This window comes from Oncorhynchus mykiss, chromosome 7 (assembly GCF_013265735.2).
Source record: "Oncorhynchus mykiss isolate Arlee chromosome 7, USDA_OmykA_1.1, whole genome shotgun sequence".
NCBI classification, from domain to species: domain Eukaryota; kingdom Metazoa; phylum Chordata; class Actinopteri; order Salmoniformes; family Salmonidae; genus Oncorhynchus; species Oncorhynchus mykiss.
The window spans coordinates 54,284,306-54,306,682 of record NC_048571.1 but is presented as its reverse complement, the minus strand read 5'-3'; the positions used below and the strand labels follow the sequence as shown (position 1 = coordinate 54,306,682).

Sequence of the window (22,377 nt, the reverse complement as noted above, 5' to 3'; positions counted from 1 at the left end):
CACAGGGCGGTGGGGCAATTTTTACCATCTGGGGCCTGGAGTTTTTCCTTATTTGTTAACCTAACTAGGAAAACTCTGGACCCTATAAGATATGACAGTGATTCATCAGTTGTAAAAAGGTTTTATATGGGTTATGATGGGACCAGTCTTTGCAAATCAGGTCACATCATTTTTAAAAACTCCTGAAAAAAACTCCTGGCCCTGGGGGGATGAAAACTCTGTCAAACTGCAGCTATCTTATATTTGTTCATGTAAATTATATTTAGACTAGGAGGGGGATTTCCTCTACCCAGACACAGACAACAACTGATACACAATAGAACTCACAGGGCTGATCTTGCTTTATCCATATTTGCATCATGCACGCCCCGGCAACTGTAGGCAAAAGATTTACTCACATCACTATTATGTTGACTAATTCATTCCAGTTAATCATTATGGATTAAAAACGTATATAAATTTGTGGTGTGATCCCAAACACACCGCCCAAGCAACGAAGGAGTGGCTTCGTAAGAACCATATCAAGGTCCTGGAGTGGCCTAGCCAGTCTCCAGATCTCAACCCCATAGACAATCTTTGGAGGGAGTTGAAAGTCCGTGTTGCCCAGCAACAGCCCCAAAACATCACTGCTCTAGAGGAGATCTGCATGGAGGAATGGGCCAAAATACGAGCAACAGTGTGTGAAAACCTTGTGAAGACTTACAGAAAACGTTTGACCTCTGTCACTGCCAACAAAGGGTATATAACAAAGTATTGAGATACACTTTTGTTATTGACCAAATACTTATTTTCCACCATAATTTGCAAATACATTAATTAAAAATCCTACAATGGGATTTTCTCATTTTTCTCATTTTGTCTGTCATAGTTGAAGTGTACCTATGATGAAAATTACAGGCCTCTCTCATCTTTTTAAGTGGGAGAACTTGCACAATTGGTGGCTGACTAAATACTTTTTTGCCCCACTGTATACCCTTTGTTGGCAATGACAGAGGTCAAATGTTTTCTGTAATTCTTCACAAGGTTTCACACACTGTTGCTGGTATTTTGGCCCATTCCTCCATGCAGATCTCCTCTAGAGCAGTGATGTTTTGGGGCTGTTGCTGGGCAACACAGACTTTCAACTCCCTCCAAAGATGTTCTATGGGGTTGAGATCTGGAGACTGGCTAGGCCACTCCAGGACCTTGATATGCTTCTTACGAAGCCACTCCTTCGTTGCCCGGGCGGTGTGTTTGGGATCACTGTCATGCTGAAAGACCCAGCCACGTTTCATCTTCAATGACCATGCTGATGGAAGGAGGTTTTCACTCAAAATCTCACAATACATGGCCCCATTCATTCTTTCCTTTACACGGATCAGTCGTCCTGGTCCCTTTGCAGAAAAACAGCCCCAAAGCATGATGTTTCCACCCCCGTGGTTCACAGTAGGTATGGTGTTCTTTAGATGCAACTCAGCATTCTTTGTCCTCCAAACAAAACGAGTTGAGTTTTTACCAAAAAGTTATATTTTGGTTTCATATGACCATATGACATTCTCCCAATCTTCTTCTGGATCATCCAAATGCTCTCTAGCAAACTTCAGACGGGCCTGGACATGTACTGGCTTAAGCAGGGGGACACGTCTGGCACTGCAGGATTTGAGTCCCTGGCGGCGTAGAGTGTTACTGATGGTAGGCCTTGTTACTTTGGTCCCAGCTCTCTGCAGGTCATTCACTAGGTCCCCCCATGTGGTCCTGGGATTTTTGCTCATCGTTCTTGTGATCATTTTGACCCCACGGGGTGAGATCTTGCGTGGAGCCCCAGATCGAGGGAGTTTATCAGTGGTCGTGTATGTCTTCCATTTCCTAATAATTGCTCCCACAGTTGATTTCTTCAAACCAAGCTGCTTACCTATTGCAGATTCAGTCTTCCCAGCCTGGTGCAGGTCTACAATTTTGTTTCTGGTGTCCTTTGACAGCTCTTTGGTCTTGGCCATAGTGGAGTTTGGAGTGTGACTGTTTGAGGTTGTAGACAGGTGTCTTTTATACTGATCAACAAGTTCAAACAGGTGCCGTTAATACAGGTAACGAGTGGAGTACAGAGGAGCCTCTTAAAGAAGAAGTTACAGGTCTGTGAGAGCCAGAAATCTTGCTTGTTTGTAGGTGACCAAATACTTATTGTCCCACAATAATATGCAAATAAATTCATTAAAATTCCTACAATGTGATTTTATAGATTTTGTTTCTAGTTTTGTCTGTCATAGCTGAAGTGTACATATGAAGAAAATTACAGGCCTCTCTCATCTTTTTAAGTGGGAAAACTTGCACAATTGGTGGCTGACTAAATAATTTTTTGCCCCATTGTACAGTGCTACTTCACTGTAAACAAATTGACAACATACTTTCATCATGCGTATAGAGAAGGACACTGAACAAGCACAGCACTTACACAAATGACTGATGATTGGCTGAGAGAAATTGATGATAAAATGATTGTGGGGGCTGTCTTGTAGACTTCAGTGCAGCTTTTGACTATTATCGAGCATAGTCTGCTGCTGGAAAATGTGTGTGTTATGGCTTTACACCCCTCTCTATATTGTGGATAAAGAGTTACTTGTCTAACAGAACACAGAGGGTGTTCTTTAATGGAAGCCTCTCAAACATAATCAATGTCGAAGCAGGAATTCCCCAGGGTAGTTGTTTAGGTCCCTTGATTTTTTTCAATCATTACTAACAACATGCCACTGGCTTTGAGTAAGGCCAGTGTGCCTATGTATACAGATGACTCAACACTATACAGGTCAGCTACCACAGCGACTGAAATGACTGCAACACTTAACAAAGAGCTGCAGTTAGTTTTGGAATAGTAGCAAGGAATTACTTAGTCCTAAATATTCCCAAAACTAAAAGCATTGTATTTGGGACAAATCATTCACGAAACCCAAAATCTCAACTACATCTTGTAATGAATAAAGTGGAAATTGAGCAAGTTGAGGTGACTTAACTACTTGTAGTAACCCTGGATTGTAAACAGTCATGGTCAAAACATATTGATACAAAAGTAGCTAAAATAGGGAGAAGTCTGTCCATAATAAAGCACTGCTCTACCTTCTTAACAACATTATCAACAATGCAGGTGCTACAGCCCCTGGTTTTGTCGCACCTGGACTACTGTTCAGTTGTGTGGTCAGGTGCCACAAAGAGGGACTTGGGAAAATTGCAGTTGGCTCACAACAGGGCAGCACGACTAGCCCTTAAAAGTACACAGAGAGCTAACGTTATTGACATGCATGTCAATCTCTCATGGCTAAAAGTGGAAGAGAGATTGACTTCCACATTACTTGTTTTTGTGAGAGGCATTGACAAGCTGAAGGTACCAAGCTGTCTGTTTAAAATACAAGCACACAGCTCAGACACCCTTGCATACCCCACAAGACATGCCAGTCTTGTCCAGAACAAGTCCAGAACAAACTATGGGAGGCGCACAGTACTACATAGATAACTACATGGAACTCTATTCCACATCAGGTAACTGATGCAAGCAGTATAATCAGATTTAAAAAGCAGGTAAAATACACCTTATGGAACAGCAGGAACTGTGTAGTAACACAAACATAGGCACAGACACATGCATACACACACGTGATAACATACACGCTATACAGACACGTATACATGGATTTTGGGTTGTAGATATGTGGTAGTGGAGTATGGGCCTGAGGGCACACACTTAGTGTGATGTGAATTATGTAATGAATGCATTGTGATGAGTTTGGGGATCCATAATAAATACAAATATAAATACAAAACTAACTATATAATAACACAGAACACACATACACACTTACGTGAGATAAAAGTCCCTAGTGGACTGACAAGATATGACGGCTTGTTACACGTATGGAGAGGGGGGTACAGAGAGGAAGAGACAAAGAGAGACAACACTTGGATACATTTGGACCCTAAGCTCAAAGGCATAGTAATACTTTGCACATGAACCACAGTTCATTCGGATAAGAAATGTGATGTATATATTTACGTGTAGACGTCTTTCTTTGTTGTCTCTCTGTTGAAACCAATCGATCCGTCTCTGGGGAGTGGCTCAATGTAAGACTCTGGTTGTCCACCAGAGGTCACAATGTCCTTCTTAGTTGTTGAGCTTCTTTGATAGTGAAGTGTTTGTTTGACAGATACTTCAGATGCATCAGTGATAGTCTGAGATGAGGTTTCTTGCTTCCAACCTCGTGACTTTAGTCAAAGTTCTAGGTGTCTTTATATGCACAGCTGCAGACTGTCACATGTTCTGGTCTAGTTTTTATCTTATTCTCACATGTTGCGTGGTTTCAGAGATTCTAACCATTTCAAAGTGTAGCCACCACTCCATGCTTTCTGGTCTGGTAGTTTCAGCCATTCGTAACGTCCGGCTTACACCGTCCGTCTGCTTGGTTTAATGTAAATTTTGTTACCAAGGCTTTTATCCTCGTGTAAAAAGGGGGTGTTCCATCACTTGGGCGTGGTTACTGACTGAGCAAAAGTTTTGAAGAATAAAATCACATTTCTACCTTCACAAAAGTACTCTCATAATTAATCATATTTTTTATACAACACTTAGATGTAAACTTGATAAATAGAATGTACACTTTCAGAGTTGCAGTTATTTCATTATACCTGTTGGAAGGTGAACCTTCACCCCAGTCTGAGGTCCTGAGCACTCTGGAGCAGGTTTTCATCAAGGATATCTCTGTACTTTGCTCCGTTCATCTTTCCCTCGATCCTGACTAGTCTCTTAGTCCCTGCTGCTAAAAAACATCCGCACAGCATGATGCTGCCACCACCATGCTTCACCTTAGGGTTGCTACCTGGTTTCCTCCAGACATGATCTTGGTTTCATCGGAACAAATAATCTTGTTTCTCATGTTCTGGGAGTTTTTAGCTCCCTTTTGGCAAACTCAAAACAGGCTGTCTTGTGCCTTTTACTGAAGAGTGGCTTTGATCTGGCCACTCTACCATAACGGCCTGATTGGTGGAGTGCTGCAGAGATGGTTGTATTTCTGGAAGTTTCTCCCATCTCCCAGAGGAACTCTAGATCTCTGTGACCTAGGTGACCATCTCTAGGTGACCATCGGTTTCTTGGTCACCTCCCTGACCAAGGCCCTTCTTCCCTAATGCTCAGTTTGGCCGGGCGGCCAGCTCTTGGAAGAGTCTTGGTGGTTCCAATCTTCTTCCATTTAAGAATGATGGAGGCCAATCATGTTCTTGGGAACCTTCAATGCTACAGACATTTTTTCGTACCTTCCTCGGATCAGTGCCTCGACACAATCCTATCTCGGAGCTCTACGGACAACTTCATGGCTTGGTTTTTGCTCTGACACGCACTGTCAACTGTGGAACCTTATATGGACAGGTGTTTGCCTTTCCACATCATGTCCAGTCAATTGAATTTACTACAAGTGGACTCCAACCATGTTGTAGAAACGTCTCCAGGATAATCAATGGAGACAGGATGCAACTGAGCTCAACTTCGAGTCTCGTAGCAAAGGGTCTGAATACTGTAATGTAAAAAAGGTGTTTCTGCCATTTTTCATTTTATAAATTTGTAAACATTTGAAACAACCTGTTTTCACTCTTTCATTATGGGGGGATTGTGTGTAGATTGCTGAGGGAAAAAAAACGTAATTGATCAATTTTAGAATAACGCTGTAACGTAACAAAATGTGGAAAAAGTCGAAGGGTCTGAATATTTTCCGAAGGCACTGTATGTTTCCCATGCCAATAAAACCCCTTGAATTGAAATTGAATTGAGAGAGCAAGAGAGAGCGAGAGAAAGTCAAAGACAGAGAGCACAAGAGAGAGAGAGACAGAGAGTGTGAGAGAGCGCAAGAGAGAGAGAGAGCAAGAGAGAGAGAGCAAGAGAAAGAAAGCAAGAGAGAGAGACAAAGAGAAGAGATGTGCTGGACTGGAGTCACATGGCAGTTGGTGTGCACAGCTCGTGATGCCAAATTCATTGAGAGGGATGCGAGGGTAATGCCAGCATAGGTATCACTGGTGCCAGGGCTCATCACAACATAATAATCACAGTTTGACAAAGTGCCCTCAAAACTAGAATTAGTGGGGTGAAATTGCATGCTACTCCTAAATGAAAAGGTTGTTTTTTTTGTGGTCATGTTTGTTATTATTCATTTGTGAAAAGAATTCCAGTACAATGCATATCTGATCAAGATTCATAGGATGTGATCTGACATGATGAAAAAAATGTTTGGCTAATCAGAGCAATGTTTATGAGATGCACAGCGGAGTCCACTGTTGCCCCCTTTCAATACAAATCAGCCTACTGTCAGTCAATCATCACGTGACTATCATCTTGGTGAAGTTGTTTAAAGCTGGAGGCCTTTGTTGAAGGCAGCATTAACACAGTCCTGTCATGTAGTAGTAGTAGGTTTAATTGGTTTCTTGCAACCATAGACTGAATTGTACACCAATTTACAATCATAACATCAATCATATACTGTCAACTGTAATTATCAAATAGTAAAATCTTAATCTAGCCTGTTACGGATGTTGGTTCCTGCACAGGAACCAAATCAGCGGAAATTTCAGAGCGCCACCTATAGTACTCGATAAAACTCAAACTTTCATTAAAACACACACGCAAGATACTCAATTAAAGCTACACTCGTTGTGAATCTAGCCAACATGTCAGATCTTTGTCAAATGCTTTTCGGCGAAAGCATGAGAAGCTATTATCTGATAGCATGCACCCCCCAAAATACCTGAACGAGACCTAAACAAATGATTTAGCGGTAGCCGGCGCTACACAAAACGCAGAAATAAAATATAAAACATTCATTACCTTTGACGAGCTTCTTTGTTGGCACTCCTATATGTCCCATAAACATCACAATTGGATCTTTTTCCCGATTAAATCTGTCAAAGTATGCCCAAAATGTCCATTTATGAAGGCCGTCTGATCCAAGGAAAATTCACCTTTACAAGGATAAACTTGCAATGAAATGCCAGTATTGGCGACATCGTGTGGAAGCTGTAGATGTTGTAAACGGAACCTCATCTATTTTCTATCGCCTTAGACAATTCAAAGACTGGTAGATGAATATTTTTTTTGTGTTTTTGGTGAACAGTTTTCCCTGGGATTTTTACTCCTGAACACGTTCTGTTATAGCCACAGACATGATTTAACCAGTTTTAGAAACTTCAGCGTGTTTTCTATACACACATACTTATCATATGCATATACTCTATTCCTGGCATGAGTAGCAGGACGTTGAAATGTTGCGCGATTTTTAACAAAAAGTTGCGAGAATTCGCATCATCCGTAACACTTAATAAAATACAATGTTAATGTGACTGCCACTGAGGTTCTATCAGTCGGCATCTGCAGCCGTGACCCAATGGGGACTCTTCAAAGTGACTGTGGACATGTTCTCTATATGGGCTGGGGGTGTGAAGGGTGCATGATTGCCCCACACAGGGTTGACTGTTCACCAACAGAATGATCACCTCTTACCCTCCACACTACACACACACACTCAGCACTGCTGAACTCATTAGAGTTCCGGCGCTCTGGGTGCCCTGCCGTTGTTCCAACAGAGGTCTCCACCTGAAGCCGCCGGGCAGGAAGGACAATTGTTCCCGTTTTGTGGTAATGAATCACAGGGCCTTAATGCTACTGGTAATGTCTCACTTTGATTATTGCTGTTGACACATTAGTTGGGCACAGAATACAGATTGAGCTTCCAGACCTTTCAAAAATGGTCGTATCATATCTGCTGGCTGGCTGAATAATTGTTTGGTTTCATTTATTTCTCCACACAAACATGGAGGCTTTACTCCTGAAAAATAATGAGGTTTTGGTAAAATTATTTATTCTTGAATTCAAACAAATTGAGTGTTCTGAGTATGTCTGCTGTTCACCTCCTTTCAACATCATTCAATAGGGACATTTGGAGGAAAAGCAGGAACACAATAAAGGACATTGTCATGCAATTTGCAAGTGGATTGAATTATCTGAAAATGTCCAAACTATTTCCTGTGAAAATGATATATTATGAAAAAATGTCTATGTATTTCATTTTTATTCAAATGTTTGCCTCTTCTCTGTAGGCTCCCGGAGGTACGGATCTCGGACAATGGACCGTATGAATGCCACGTGGGCATCTACGACCGAGCGACGAGAGAAAAGGTGGTCTTGGCATCAGGAAACGTCTTTCTCACCGTTATGTGTGAGTCATTTTTACTCTGTAGTCAGCCTGTGACTGTGAATATGCAAAAATGGCTAGCTCTGCTCTACTCTGACATCCTGCAACATTAATCAGTTCTATCTCTTGGGTGTTCTGCTGTCTTTCTAACGGGATTGACTTTAGATAGCTAGAAATGGAAGAAATAACACATTATATAAGATAAATGTAAAGGGAAAATACTTTAAAGCAGCAAAAAAATGACAAGAAATCTACATTGGCACTCCTTGTGAGTGAAGGTAAGAGACAGCCATGATGATAGTGGGACTGCTAGAGGAATGTCTAAGAGGTTCAAGAGTAGACAGAGGCAGTGTTTTTTGGAGATTGTACTATATCATGCTGTAACACAATTTCACTCTCCCTTCTTCAATCCCAAGTTCCATACGGCAAACATGACTGGAGAAACAACAATAAAAATACAAAAAAAGAACCTGAACCATTCCCCTCTCTAATGCCATCTAATGCTGCCTCTGAGACCACTACTAGACAGGGATTTGAACCAGTCTCGATCTGTATAATTGCAAACCTACCCTATTTTGGAGAATTACTTGTTTCTTTGTTCCCATGTTTCTGCCAGTGACCTGAGGAGCTGCTTCTCTCGCTCCCTCTTTGTAGTATTTGTTGGTGCAACTTTCTCTAATGACAGCTGGCTCACTTCTCTCTGGTGTTTGAAGTCCAGCAGCAAGGATTTCTATGTACAGCCTATCGCTAATTACCAACAGTAACATTTCTCGCAAAAACATGAGAGAGAGAGAAACACAAGGACATAATTAGTCCATTTGTTCATTTTGTTTCCTCACCATATTGCCTGCCAATGGCTCTTGACATTGGGCTGCAGGTGTACCCAAAGACTAGTTTTGGTTCTCAGAGCTCCTCCGCTGACCTTCACTTTCCCATAATAACATAAAACCATACAATATACAAGAAATACCAAACCAGATGAACTCTTCACAGACCTAAGCGAACAGAGCTTTATCAATGGGAGAGGATTCACCCAAGTTAACCCCTTAATCATTAAGGGGTGGTGGTCAAGATATAAGAATGATATAGCCAGGGGAAAGTGTGGGAACTCTCTCTCAGCTGGGTGTTAAATCTCCCCTGGTGGAGGAGAAGAAGAATGGCCTCCGGCATTGTGGCTAATTGCCGTCTAAGCTGAAACAGAATTATTCATAACCTATTAGTGTGCCAAGTTCACTGGGAAGTGAGAAAAAAAGGAAAAGGGAGAAAGAAAGAAAATGAGAGAAAAAAGTAAATTAATAGGAAGCAGTTTTTTTAAAGGGCTTCATAAATAAGAATTATAATTTTAATGAATCCCCTGCCAAGAAATTCAATCACTCAGTTTCAGAAGGCCAAACCTCGAACTCTTGGTACTTCTGCCACTCTCCTTCACTCAAGGAAAGTTTATGTTCTTTACTTTTATCCTCAACTGTGTAAATTCACAATGGCTTGGTGATGCCTCAAGGCATGGGAGACTTTTGCCTTGAGAATTATTAAGCCAACGCTAGAGTATTATTAAGGCAATGCTATTATAATCAATGGTTATTGACAGTTAACCACTAAAACTATATCTCAAAGGTATGCTCAAGATAACAAAAAACTTGTTCTTCTTATGTCTCTTTTCTCCATTGGAGTAAAATAGTTCACGGGTTAGAGAGTGCTGGAGAAAACATTTGAGTCATCTTATGGTTAAAGCAATGTTGAAAAAACATATATATTTGACAGGGCATGTCCAATCATTATGAAATATCAGAAAATGAACATAATCTCCTATTCACCAGTTCATCTGTAGTTTAACATGGCCATGCAGTTACTTCTATATACTTTGATCTTGCAAGCTTGTTGTAGGGTGACAATGCATCATATTCATTGCTACAGCTGCTTCCTCTTTGTCCTCTTTACTGGTTGGCTAGTGCTCTGTCACATACAGTATTATGCGTAAAGATTTGATTCAGTGCATGTGTTTCACACATCTCTCTACTGAGCCCATAGTTCCAGTGGAAATGTAGCCAGACAGGGAACATTTTAACACCAATACAAGTGATCTTAAAACGATCACTAGTTCAATTTTAGCTCACTTGAGCAAATTATGACATCAATTAAATCCAAGAGCTGGGTTTTGAAATGGAAATCAGAGAACCCTTGGGTACTGTAGATCTTAAACTGTATGACATCTTCAGTCATTTTTAATTCATTTATTTTGTCCATATTTGAATAACTAATGAACCATGAGGTATAGAAAAGTCATTTAGTAGACATGTGAAATGAAAGGGAAGTTTCAGATACAGTGATTGGGTTGGTTTTGATGTTTTCACAGCACCAGAGGTTCAGTTACTGACTGCTACTAACCACAAAATATTAAAGAATTTCATTTTACTAGAGTTCCAGAGACATATCAATCTCCTGTAAATCGCATGCAAAGGTCATAATTCCAGACATTGCTAAATGAAAAAAATCAATAGCTCTTTTCCCAATGGTAGAAATAGAGTCATTATTTGTTATTACCTCTGTGACATTTCAAATATTAGGAGTAGTAATTTATGTCTTAGAGATCAGACTGACCTTGGCTCAGCAAGCCAATGCAGCTATTGTTTATCCAGTATGTACATGTGGTTGTCCAGCACCTCAGAGGAACCTTGAGAGCCATATTAAGACAACTGTCTATTGATCTGTTGACCTCCTGTGTTTCAAGTGTCAGTTATAAAACATATCAGCTGAATGAATGTCAGGCTTAGATTCACCTTCTTGATGAAGAGCATCTCGGCGACACGCGCTGGGTTTAAACGGCATGTCAAGTAATCCCTTGTTGTAACCTTTGCAGGGCACAAATATGGAATTTAGAGGATAACCTTCATGAGGCAGCAGGGCTGTTATTTACAGTTGAGTCGGACGTTTACATACACTTAGGTTGGAGTCATTAAAGCTAGTTTACCAACCACTCCATACATTTCTTGTAAACAAACTATAATTTTGGCAAGTAGGTTAGGACATCTACTTTGTGCATGACACAAGTCATATTTCCAACAATTGTTTACAGACAGATTATTTCACTTATAATTCACTGTATCACAATTCCAGTGGGACAGATGTTACCATACCCTAAGTTGACTGTGCCTTTAAACAGTTTGGAAAATGACAGAAAATTATGTAATGGATTTAGAATCTTTCCAAACACCTGAAGGTACCACGTTCATCTGTACAAACAATAGTATGCAAGTATTAACATCATGGGACCACGCTGCCGCTCAGGAAGGAGACGCTTTCTGTGTCCTAGAGATGAACGTCCTTTGGTGCAAAAAGTGCAAATCAATCCCAGAACAACAGCAAAGGACCTTGTGAAGATGCTGGAGGAAACAGGTACAAAAGTATCTATATCCACTGTCAAACGTGTCCTATATCGACATAACCTGAAAGGCCGCTCAGTAAGGAAGAAGCCACTGCTCCAAAACCGCCATAAAAAGCCAGACTACGGTTTGCAACTGCACATGGGGACAAAGACTGTGCTTTTTGGGGAAATGTCCTCTGGTCTGATGAAATAAAAATAGAACTGTTTGGCCATAATGACCATCATTATGTTTGGAGGAAAAAGGGGGATGCTTGCAAGTCGATGAACACCATCCCAATCGTGAATAATGGGGGTGGCAGCATCATGTTGTGGGGGTGCTTTTCTGCAGAAGGAACTGGGGCACTTCACAAAATAGATGGCATCGTGAGGTAGGAACATTTTGTGGATATATTGAAGCAAAATCTCAAGACATCAGTTAAAGCTTGGTTGCCAATGGGTCTTGCAAATGGTAGGTGACCCCAAACATACTTCCAAAGTTGTGGCAAAATAGCTTAAGGACAACAAAGTCAAGGAATTGGAGTGTCCATCACAAAGCCCTGACCTCAATCCTATGGAAAAGGTGTGGGCAGAACTGCAAAAGCGTGTGCGAGCAAGGAGGCCTACAAACCTGACTCATTTAAACCAGTTCTGTCAGGGGGCATGGGCCAAAATTCACCCAAATTATTGTGGGAAGCTTGTGGAAGGCTACCTGAAACATTTGACCAAGTTAAACAATTTAAAGGAAATGCTACCAAATTTTAATTGAGTGTATGTAAACCTGTAAACCACTGAGAATGTGTAGAAATAAAAGCTGAAATAAATCATTCTCTCTACTACTAATCTGACATTTCACATTCTTAAAATAAAGTGTTGATCCTAACTGACTGAAGACAAGGCAATTTTACTAGGATTAAATGTCAGGAATTGTATTTGGCTAAGGTGTATGCAAACTTCCGACTTCAACTGTATATACCCATGAACAGTGAGATGAGCTCTAAGGTGTATAGGACTAATTACTCTCTCATCCTATAAAACTGGGATACCTTCTTTAATTAAGAACTGTAATTAAGCACGGTGTATATTTAGCTACTCGTTTATAAACGGCTTGGATTAATGACCTTCCAGTCATTCCCAAACACAGCAACGCCTGCAGACACAGCAGTAAGGGTTAAAGCTCAGACACGCCGGTAGATTTGTCAAACATTTGCTTTTCGACAGTATTTAGCGCCTCTGAACAGGGAGTCGGCAATCAATCTCTTTTGTGTTCACATAGCATAGACCATGCAAGTCGTCAGCCACTCAGCCTTGTTTAAATACTCCAAACCAGAAGGTGGCAGTAGCATTGTTTGGCAATGCATATCCGTGAATATTGCTTATGGTCTAGATTTGGAGCTATCTACGATAATGTTGCTATTCTGTAGAAAGCCCTTGTTGATGGTCACAGCCAGCCCAAAAACCAGCAACATGGGGTGCCCCAGGACAGAGTTTTGGAAACCCTGCCATAGCATACTTTGCATATGAAGTGTGACTGGCTCATCCATGGATGTACGGAGATAAGGCCTTCTTTTTCCCTTTTATTTTTGACTCCCTCAAGTGGGGATTTGTTCTCACTGATTGGCTCAAAGTCACTGACAAGCATTGCGATTTTATAAGTATACTCTGTAGGTTCGTTGCTATCGGGTTGACAAGCAGCAGGTACAGCTTTTGTTCTAGCAAGAGAAGGAACAGCCTCCTACTGTGATAAGTACCTATCGGCAGTATATTGGCAGTGAGATTCTTGCTATGTTTCATGCTTTAGCGGTCAGAGTTTAGGGATAGCGGGCAGTGGGGTATTGTTGGATGGCTATGGGGCAGCTATTCCCCCTGTGCCCTGGGCTTGTTAGGAGATGAGAGAGCACCTCTATCCCATGCCTGATGTAAGGAAGGACTCGAACACAATGGGCTAATCATCATCCGCTCCTGAGAAAGACTCAGTTTATGCCAGATTCATCACATGCATTAGGAAGTGTATGCCACCACACTATGCATTAATGTGCCTAAGGTCACCAGCACACAGTGTCCTTGATTACTGTCTCTCTGATCCACTCCTCTCAAGCCATTTAACTAATCATGTATCAACGTTCCTCTGGCTGTTTTGTCTGTATCATATTTTAATGAGTCACACTAATGCACACACAAAAAAATGTAACTTTATTGTATTCACTAGTCAGAATAAGAATAAAAACACATGTACACATACAGTAAAAAAATAAATTGGGGACAAGAGCCAGAATCTCAATTGGTGGGAATGAAATAGAATAAGTCACATCCACTAGACTCCTCAGAGTTGTAACTGATGAAAAGTAATCCTGGAAAGATCATATTCAATTTGTCTGTAGCAAAGTGACGAAATCTGTTAGTACAGTATCATCAGAAAGATTAGTGGTTTGGTACATCAGGCTTGCTAACTCTATACTATAGTTTAATTTACCCATATATAATTCACTATAATATTGTCTGGTTAAGTACATATGCCTCCTACCTACAGAAATGGCTCATCATGCAAAATACATTTTACCATACTAATTAACTGTCTCCACCTGCACCTCTGTGAAATTCTATATTTTCTCTATTTACAACATGTACAACAATTATGCACTTTCATCTACAAATTCTCATACTTCTCAAACAGTTTACCTAAACCCTTCAATTGATTCTTCCAGATTAATTCTGAAATCCATCTATATAACACCATACACTGCAATGACCTTTACCCTCTCTGCTGCCGCACCTCAGACAGTACATTCTCTATCAGATACAGAGGTACCGTACTCTGGAATTCTTATCTTCACATTGCTAAAACCTCATCATCAATAACTTCAAGCGAAGACTGGGGGTCAGCCTGATGAACCAAACTACCCAATAATCTCCTCCATGTAGCCTAACTCTCTCTCACACACACATGCACACACACTTAATCAAAAGTGTTTTTCTTGTTTTTCTTGTCTACTGAGTATATTATGTACAATTAAAATTAATATGATTTCTCTAACTGATTGAACAAACATTTGTACTTATATTTGTGGTGTGGTTTTCATATAAGCCTTTTTGGGCTTCCAACCTCAATTGCACACTGTTTTTACCAGTTTGTTGCCTGTACTGTTTTCTCTTTCACTCATTTTCTTTAGTGCGAATAAATTAAACCTAAAGTTTAAAGATTTTATAGCGGGTGCAGCAAAATGCTTGTCTTACTAGCTCCAACAGTGCAGTAAAATGTCAAAGAAGTACACAAATAATCAAAAAACTAAAATCAAGAAATGTCAGAACGAATCGAATTAACAACCCAAATAGCTCTTCATCAGTAATCCAAATGCAATCTGTCCGTATACAGTGCATTTGGAAAGTATTCAGACCCCTAGACTTTTTCCACATTTTGTTACCTCAGTCTTTTTTTAAATGAGGAAAAGGTCAAGGGGTCTGAATACTTTCCGAAGGCACTGTATACACCACAAATATATATTAAATAGTGTTGATCGGTGTATACAGTGCCTTCGGAAAGTATTCAGACCCCTTGATTTTTTCAGAATTTTGTTGCGTTATAATAGGTTGGCTTGGAGCTCTCATTGAAAATGAAGACTGAAATGTATTCAAAATGTATTGAATTATTAAACATCTATCTATCAAGGCACAAGGCGAGACCTAGATGCAGACACAGGAGGCAGATGGTCGGAGTCTTACAATGTTTATCAAGAGAATGGCCGTGGACAGGCAAAAAGGTCAAAACCAGATCAGAGTCCAGGAGGTACAGAGTGGCAGACAGGCTCTTGGTCAAGGCAGGCAGAATGGTCAGGCAGGCTGGTACAAAATCGAGACACAGGCAGGGGTCAAAACCGGGAGAACTAGAAAAAGGAGAATGCAAAAAGCAGGAGAATGGGAAAACTGCTGGTTGACTTGGAAAAATACAAGACGAACTGGCACAGAGTGAAAGGAAACGTAGGGATAAATACACTGGGGAAAACAAGCGACCCCTGGAGGGGGTGGAGACAATAACAAGGACAGGTGAAACAGATCTCTGAGCTAAACTCTGGGGTGATAATTGAGGGGAATATAAACAACCCATTGACTTCCTCAAGGATTTCCTCTCCAACATCGAACAGTATGCACATCACATAATAAAATACTAAACCTATTTAATTTTTCCTATTTTTAATGTGTTTTGCTTCCTGAAGTTGAGACATAAAACCATGTTGGTTATGTGTTGATTTGAAGCCTCAAAATGTTTAAGTGAATTGGTTAAAAAGTAGTTTTTTTTTTACCTTTATCTGAAAAAGTGTCGACTGATTTGTGTGTTTTTGGCCAATTAATTCAGAATGGGACACATACAGTAATTACCCACAAGAACAAATCTGAAATTGTTTTATTGTCAAGGAGCACTTACATACACATTCATATTTGTACAAGTGCCTTTTGACTTGATTCCTAAACTAGCCGTGACTAGTTTTGAAGGGTATACTTACATAATGTTTTGCTATCCCTGGTTAGATGTCCTTGTGATTTTTACTTCCTTACATGTACATTTTAGTAATTTAGCTGACACTCTTATCCAGAGCGACTTACAGTTAGGTGAAATTGTACATTGACTCAAGATTTTACTCCTCAGGTCTTACTTTCTATGTTGATGATTTGCAGACCTGTGCTGTTGTTGCAGTTGATAACCAACCCGACTTTCTGTCCATAGGACTCACGTCTCTTTCTTCTCTTCAGTATGTGTTGGTATGTCTGTTGGTGTATGAGAAACGGGCAAGGGCATCGGCTCTTCATCTGCTTTCTATTCCTCATGCTTTGTCTTGTATGTTGCATGGCCCAGTTTATTGAAAACAAAAAGAAAGATACGCTGAACTAACATACTGTATTTGTCTATCAAAGTTTGTCTAGTTGTGAAATAACATTGCTGTTGAACCACTGAATGATGTTTACAATACGGGCAGATGAGCACCACTTACTACCATGTGCTGCAATGCTCAGTGGTGCTCATTGACACTGGTTAGAATGCCCCCAAGAGCAAAATCCTGGTATTTTCAGCTCCTTCCTTTACTGAAATCAACTTGTTTATTGCTGGTCAATGGTTGATAACGTGGCGTGTATATTGTTTTCTTCTTGGTAGAGATCAAAGTGTGATGTTCCGTGGGGCGGCAGGTAGCCTAGTGGTTAGAGCGTTGGACTAGTAACCAAAAGGTTACAAGATTGAATCCCTGAGCTGACAAGGTAAAAATCTGTCGTTCTGCCCCTGAAAAAAGGCACATACCCCACTGTTCTTAGGCCGTCATTGAAAATAAGAATTTATTCTTAACTGACTTGCCTATTAAAAAATGTATTTAAAAAAATGGTTTAAACCAAAATGTGATGTTCCACGTGTTGTTGCAGTTTGATAGTGAACCCTTCTGCGTTCGATTTACAGCTACATGTCTATGTCTGAATAGAATACATTTGAATAGTTCTGCATCAAGGTTGTAAGCAGCTTTCCCGTTCTTTAATATTGCAGTGATATTTGTTGTTGTTGATGGGTTTGTGCTGATGTCAGAACTGTATAGGAAGTCTTGACACATTGCCATTGTGAATAATATGCATTGAAACCAATGGCAATCTCTTTTAACTAGTAAGCAGTAGCATTGACAATCATATGAAAACAAAGAAAATAGAGTACATGTCTCTACATAGTAATTGATGAACCTTACCGCTCAATCCAGCACCTGTCTCTGAAAGTGTTTGTGTACTTCTCCGTACGAAGTGTACTTATCTACAGACAAGGGATCCTGCAGGCACATAAATGGTTCACTTGACTTTTCAGTGCCCTGAGTAGGACCTGCTGTGTGTTCTCCCCCATGCAGGGCTATTGTTTAACAGCATGCATTTAGATTGGGCAGCCCTGTGGAAAAAACACTATTATTTTCACAGCATGAGCCCAACGACTCTTTATTAAAGGCTGTAGGATGCAGAATCCTCAAACTACCCAGTGTTAATCTCAGATAATCTCTCTAACCTCCCTTGTAATAGAGTTCATTTATATGTTTATGAGTCGTTATTATGAGTGTGCACTTAATGCTTTCAAACAAAATGATCTGAATCACAATATCAACATGACCCTCATTAATTATTCACACTTGGGTGATAACTGGTGATAGTCGTATTCATGCAGACATAGAGCCACTCTTGACAAAAAGTAACTTTCGGCAAAGTTTTAGGAGTTTAAAACCTCTGAAAGTATTCATCTTCAAATAGTTCCCATGCTCCTTTAAAAAAAATACAAAAATGTTTTGCTTAAAACGTAACCTAGTGATGGCTTTTTTGATGCAGCTCTTTTCTGTTTTCCTGAGTAGCATTCCTCCCTTCATCCTGCTGTCTGTATCTGATGTGTGTCTGATATTGTGTACAGTCCTCTCCTGGCGTCTCATCAGTGTGAGGTTTGGGTTTCATTCCTGGTGTAGAAGTGTGTCTATCTCGCTCCCCTCCCAGGATGTCTCTATCACTGCCTCGACTCTGCTCCCAGCACCCTACCAACTCCCGCTCCCCGCCAAGGTCCCCTCTGTTGAGCAGGGGGGCGACAGTGGAGATACAGCTCCTCCACAGAGATACACTGATTGTACCCGAAGATGAGAAAATATATCTATTTTTTCATATTACCTTTTCCCTCTGTGTGACAAGCTATTTTATTGGAAGCCTGAATATCACTGTGCATAATAACTTTCCCTTTCCTCTAAACGTCCTCCTCTTAAAATAGTCCCTGACTTTATAAGTTCAACAAAAGTTTACTGTGTCAGAAAATGTTTTAATTTACAATTGAAATAAAACCAACCATGTGATATTATTGGCATAACCATGGAGTGTTGTAGCTTTCAGTTGGAGGTCTTTACATAAAGCCAATGTTCTGTGGCACAGCCAGCACAACTATACAATAGTAGGGGTATAGATGATGGCATAGCTGATTCCAAGTCCTTTTCAAACATCCTGAGCTTATACTGTACATGACACTTGGTATGGCCAACCTTTAACAGGCCATAGTCTGAGAGGGACATGTGGCAGACATTTTGGAGCATTGCTGAGCACCCCTTGACAGTGGTCTTAGATATTCCACACTCATCTCTGGCGACTGCACAAAAGGCAGCAGGACAGGCGATACATTTGTGGGGATGGAAGAAATACAGGTTTAGGAGCTCCTGAAAGCAGCCTATGGGCATGCATCTAATGGATTTCTTTCCACTATGCCCATTTTTCTAAACTTGAATACAAATTAGATGAGGGGAGTGAAAAGGGAGACATTAGAAAGGGAAATTCAGCCTGAATTTGGGACCTTACTTTTCAACTGCGGAATCCATCACGTTAGACCATGAGGGTTGGAGGGTATTTTAATTGACTAAATGGAAAAGCCATGTACAAGATGTCTGGAATGTAACTATGAGGCTGCACTGGAGTGAGAGATGTGTAATGACTCCTCATGGGAGAACAACACTACTGGCTTTTATCTATTACATATTCATGTAGTTTATGTGTGGCCTCTCACTGTAACTTGAGCAAACTCTGTCACAAATGGTGAGCTCCTCAGGCAATGTCAATGACACGGCGCAACTATTTCTGTGTACTTATGAAGTACCATTACTGTTATTGAATTATTAATGTACTCTATGGCACATTCCAACCATAAGAGCATGAGGTAGTGGTTGGAAAGAGTTGTGTCTGTATGCCACATATCCATACATGACCAACTATTGAATAACAGAGGGATGCTAATGTAATCTGCAATACTCTCGCATTACTTGTGCTGAACAAACTAAAATCCTGTCACGCCTGCTCCCGCTCCCTCTCCCTGGCGCCCAAGGGCGCCAGGCTGCCCATAATCATGCGCACCTGTCACCATCATTATGCGCATCAGCGCAATATTGGACCCAGGAGATGGTATAGAATACAGTATATTCACATGAGATGAGTAATGTAGGGTATGTAAACATTATATAGAGTGGCATTGTTATGTATAAAGTGACTAGTGATACATTTATTACATTCAATTATTTATTATTAAAGTGGCTTGAGATTTGTGAGAATGCGAGAATGTTCACCAACAACAACTCAGCGTTCAACACCATAGTGCCCACGAAGCTCTTCACTCAGCTAAAAACTCTGGGACTAAACACCTCCCTCTGCAACTGGATTCTGGACTTCCTGACAGGCCGCCCCCAGGTGGTAAGAATAAGCAACAACACATCTGCCATGCTGGTCCTTAACACTGGGGCCCCTCAAGGGTGTGTACTTAGTCCCCTCCTGTATTCCCTGTTCACCCACGACAGTGTGGCCAAACACGACTCCAACACCGTCATTAAGTTTGCTGATGACACAACAGCGGTAGGCCTGATCACCGACAACTATGAGACGGCCTATAGGGAGGAGATCAGAGAACTGGCAGTGTGGTGCCAGGACAACAACCTCTCCCTCAATGTGAGCAAGACAAATGAGCTGATCGTGGACTACAGGAAAAAGCGGGCTGAACAGGCCCCCATTAACATCGATGGGGCTGTACTGGAGCGGGTCGAGAGTTTCAAGTTCCTTGGTGTCCACGTCACCAACGGACTATCATGGTCCAAACATACCAAGACAGTCGTGAAGAAGGCACAACAAAACCTTTTCCCCCTCAGGAGACTAAAAAGATTTGGCATGGGCCCCCAGATTCTCAAAAGGTTCTACTGCTGCACCATCAAGAGCATCCTGACCGGTTGCATCACCGCCTGGTATGGCAACTGCTCGGCATTTGACTGTAAGGTGCTACAGAGGGCAATGCTAACGGCCCAGTACATCACCGGGGCCAAGCTTCCTGCCATCCAGGACCTATAATATAGGTGGTGTCAGAGGAAAGCCCATAAAATTGTCAGAGACTCCAGAATAGGCTGTTTTCTGTGCTATCGCATGGCAAGTGGTACCAGAGCGTCAAGTCTAGGACCAAAAAGCTCCTCAACAGCTTCTACCCCCAAGCCATTAGACTGCTGAACAATTCATAAAAATTGCCACCGGACAATTTACATTGACACCCCCCTGTACACTGCTGCTACTCGCTGTTTGTTTTTTACCTATGCATAGTCACTTTGCTCCAACCTACATGTACAGAGTACCTCAACTAGCCTGTACCCCTGCACACTGACTCGGTACAGGTGCCCCCTATATATAGCCTCATTATTGCTATTCTTATTGTGTTACTTTTTATTATTTATTTATATTTTTAGCCTACTTGGTACATATTTTCTTGTTCTTGAACTGCACTGTTGGTTAATTAAGGGCTTGTAAGTAAGCATTTCACGGTAAAGTCTACACTTGTTGTATTTGGCGCATGTGGCAAATAAAGTTGGATTTGATTTGACGCCTCAGCCGGGTCGTCAGGCTCCCAGGCCCCCATGGGAGCCGGCTCGTCCGGCTCCCATGTCTTGGGCCTCCCCGTCAGGCTCGCCCAGGTGGGACGCTGGTTGGTGCCCTAGGGGAGGTAATGTCACGGCTGCTCCCGCTCCCCCCTCCTTGGCCCTCGAGGGCGCCAAACTGCCCATAATTACACACACCTGTCACCATCATTACGTGCATCAGCGCAATATTGGACTCACCTGGACTCCTTCACTTTGTTGATTACCCCTTCTATAGCTGCCTGTTCCTCAGTTTGTTCCCTGTGTCATCATTATTGTTGTTATGTTTCCTCTGTTCCGACACTGTCCTTGTTTGTTTTTTGTCAGTTATTTATTAAATGTTCACTCCCTTTACTTGCTTGTCGTCTCCCAGCGTCTGTTCTTAAAAATCCCTAAGTCGGAAAATCCAAATATTTTATTACACCATATTGTAGTCAATTGATGTAGTTGTATTATACATTTAATGTATGTTTCTTTTGAGACTTGAAATACCTTCATTGTAATGTTGACACCCAAAATGGTATGAGGTGCATAAATGAAGGTATCTTTCTACTGAGCCAAGGTACCTCCAAAATCATATTAGGGCATAATTTGAATCGAGGTGCAGAAATATCTGCAGCCTCAATTGGTGTCAAAGTCAATATGTTTGTCAGATTGCCCCTGAACAGAGTAGCCCGGCTCCATAAATGATACCTTGTTCCATATAATGAAGACTCTTTCACTTGGCACTTGCTGTTGGCTGTGACTTTGCCCGAGAGCATATTCTCACTTGTTCTAACCTATTGTGACTGAATGACTGTCGAATAGAAATGGGCTCACAACCTGACTTACAATTATAGCCAGGCTATTCCTGTTAGGACGTGAGAGGTTGTCTCTGCCCTGGCTTTATGCTCTACTGATCTGAAGAGAAATACATGGAGAGATGTATAATGGTGGTGTTTTTCTTCTTTCTCCAAACAGAATATAATGAAGTTAACTGACTCTGGTGAAGGTCAATGAAATCAAGGAGAGGTGAAGATTACCATCTATCATGTCTTTAATGCATAATTACATTCAAACCAGAGTAGCTAATATTATGCATTTTGCCTTTAAAGTTTTAGATGACAATTCAAAAAGTGAATTTATTTTCCCCACTGAAATTCTCCTCATATTTCCATGATTTATTGTCATTATCTTTTGACAGGTAATTACCTAGCAGATTTATATCTAGTAGCTTGATTTCACAGAAACTTATGAGAATCATCCATTCATTATTAATGATATGACTGCAGCCCCACTGCAACGGCCGTCATCGGTGGAATAAGGTGAGGACCAATGCGCAGCGTGGTACGTGTTCATCTTTTTAATAAAGTAAACTGAACACTGAATAACAAAACAACAAAGAAACAACCGGAACAGTTCTGTCTGGTGT

The 22,377-nt window shown here is 41.0% G+C and overlaps 1 protein-coding gene across 2 annotated transcripts in view; it reads left to right on the top strand.

Moving 5' to 3' along the window:
* LOC110528004 (immunoglobulin superfamily member 21) overlaps positions 1 to 22,377 on the top strand; it is a 282,540-nt gene that overhangs the window by 178,531 nt on the left and 81,632 nt on the right. For both annotated transcript variants that reach the window (XM_021609765.2, XM_021609767.2), the window contains exon 4: positions 8,098 to 8,216. In XM_021609765.2, the coding sequence (XP_021465440.1) occupies positions 8,098 to 8,216 (119 nt within the window). The remainder of the gene's footprint in view (positions 1 to 8,097; positions 8,217 to 22,377) is intronic.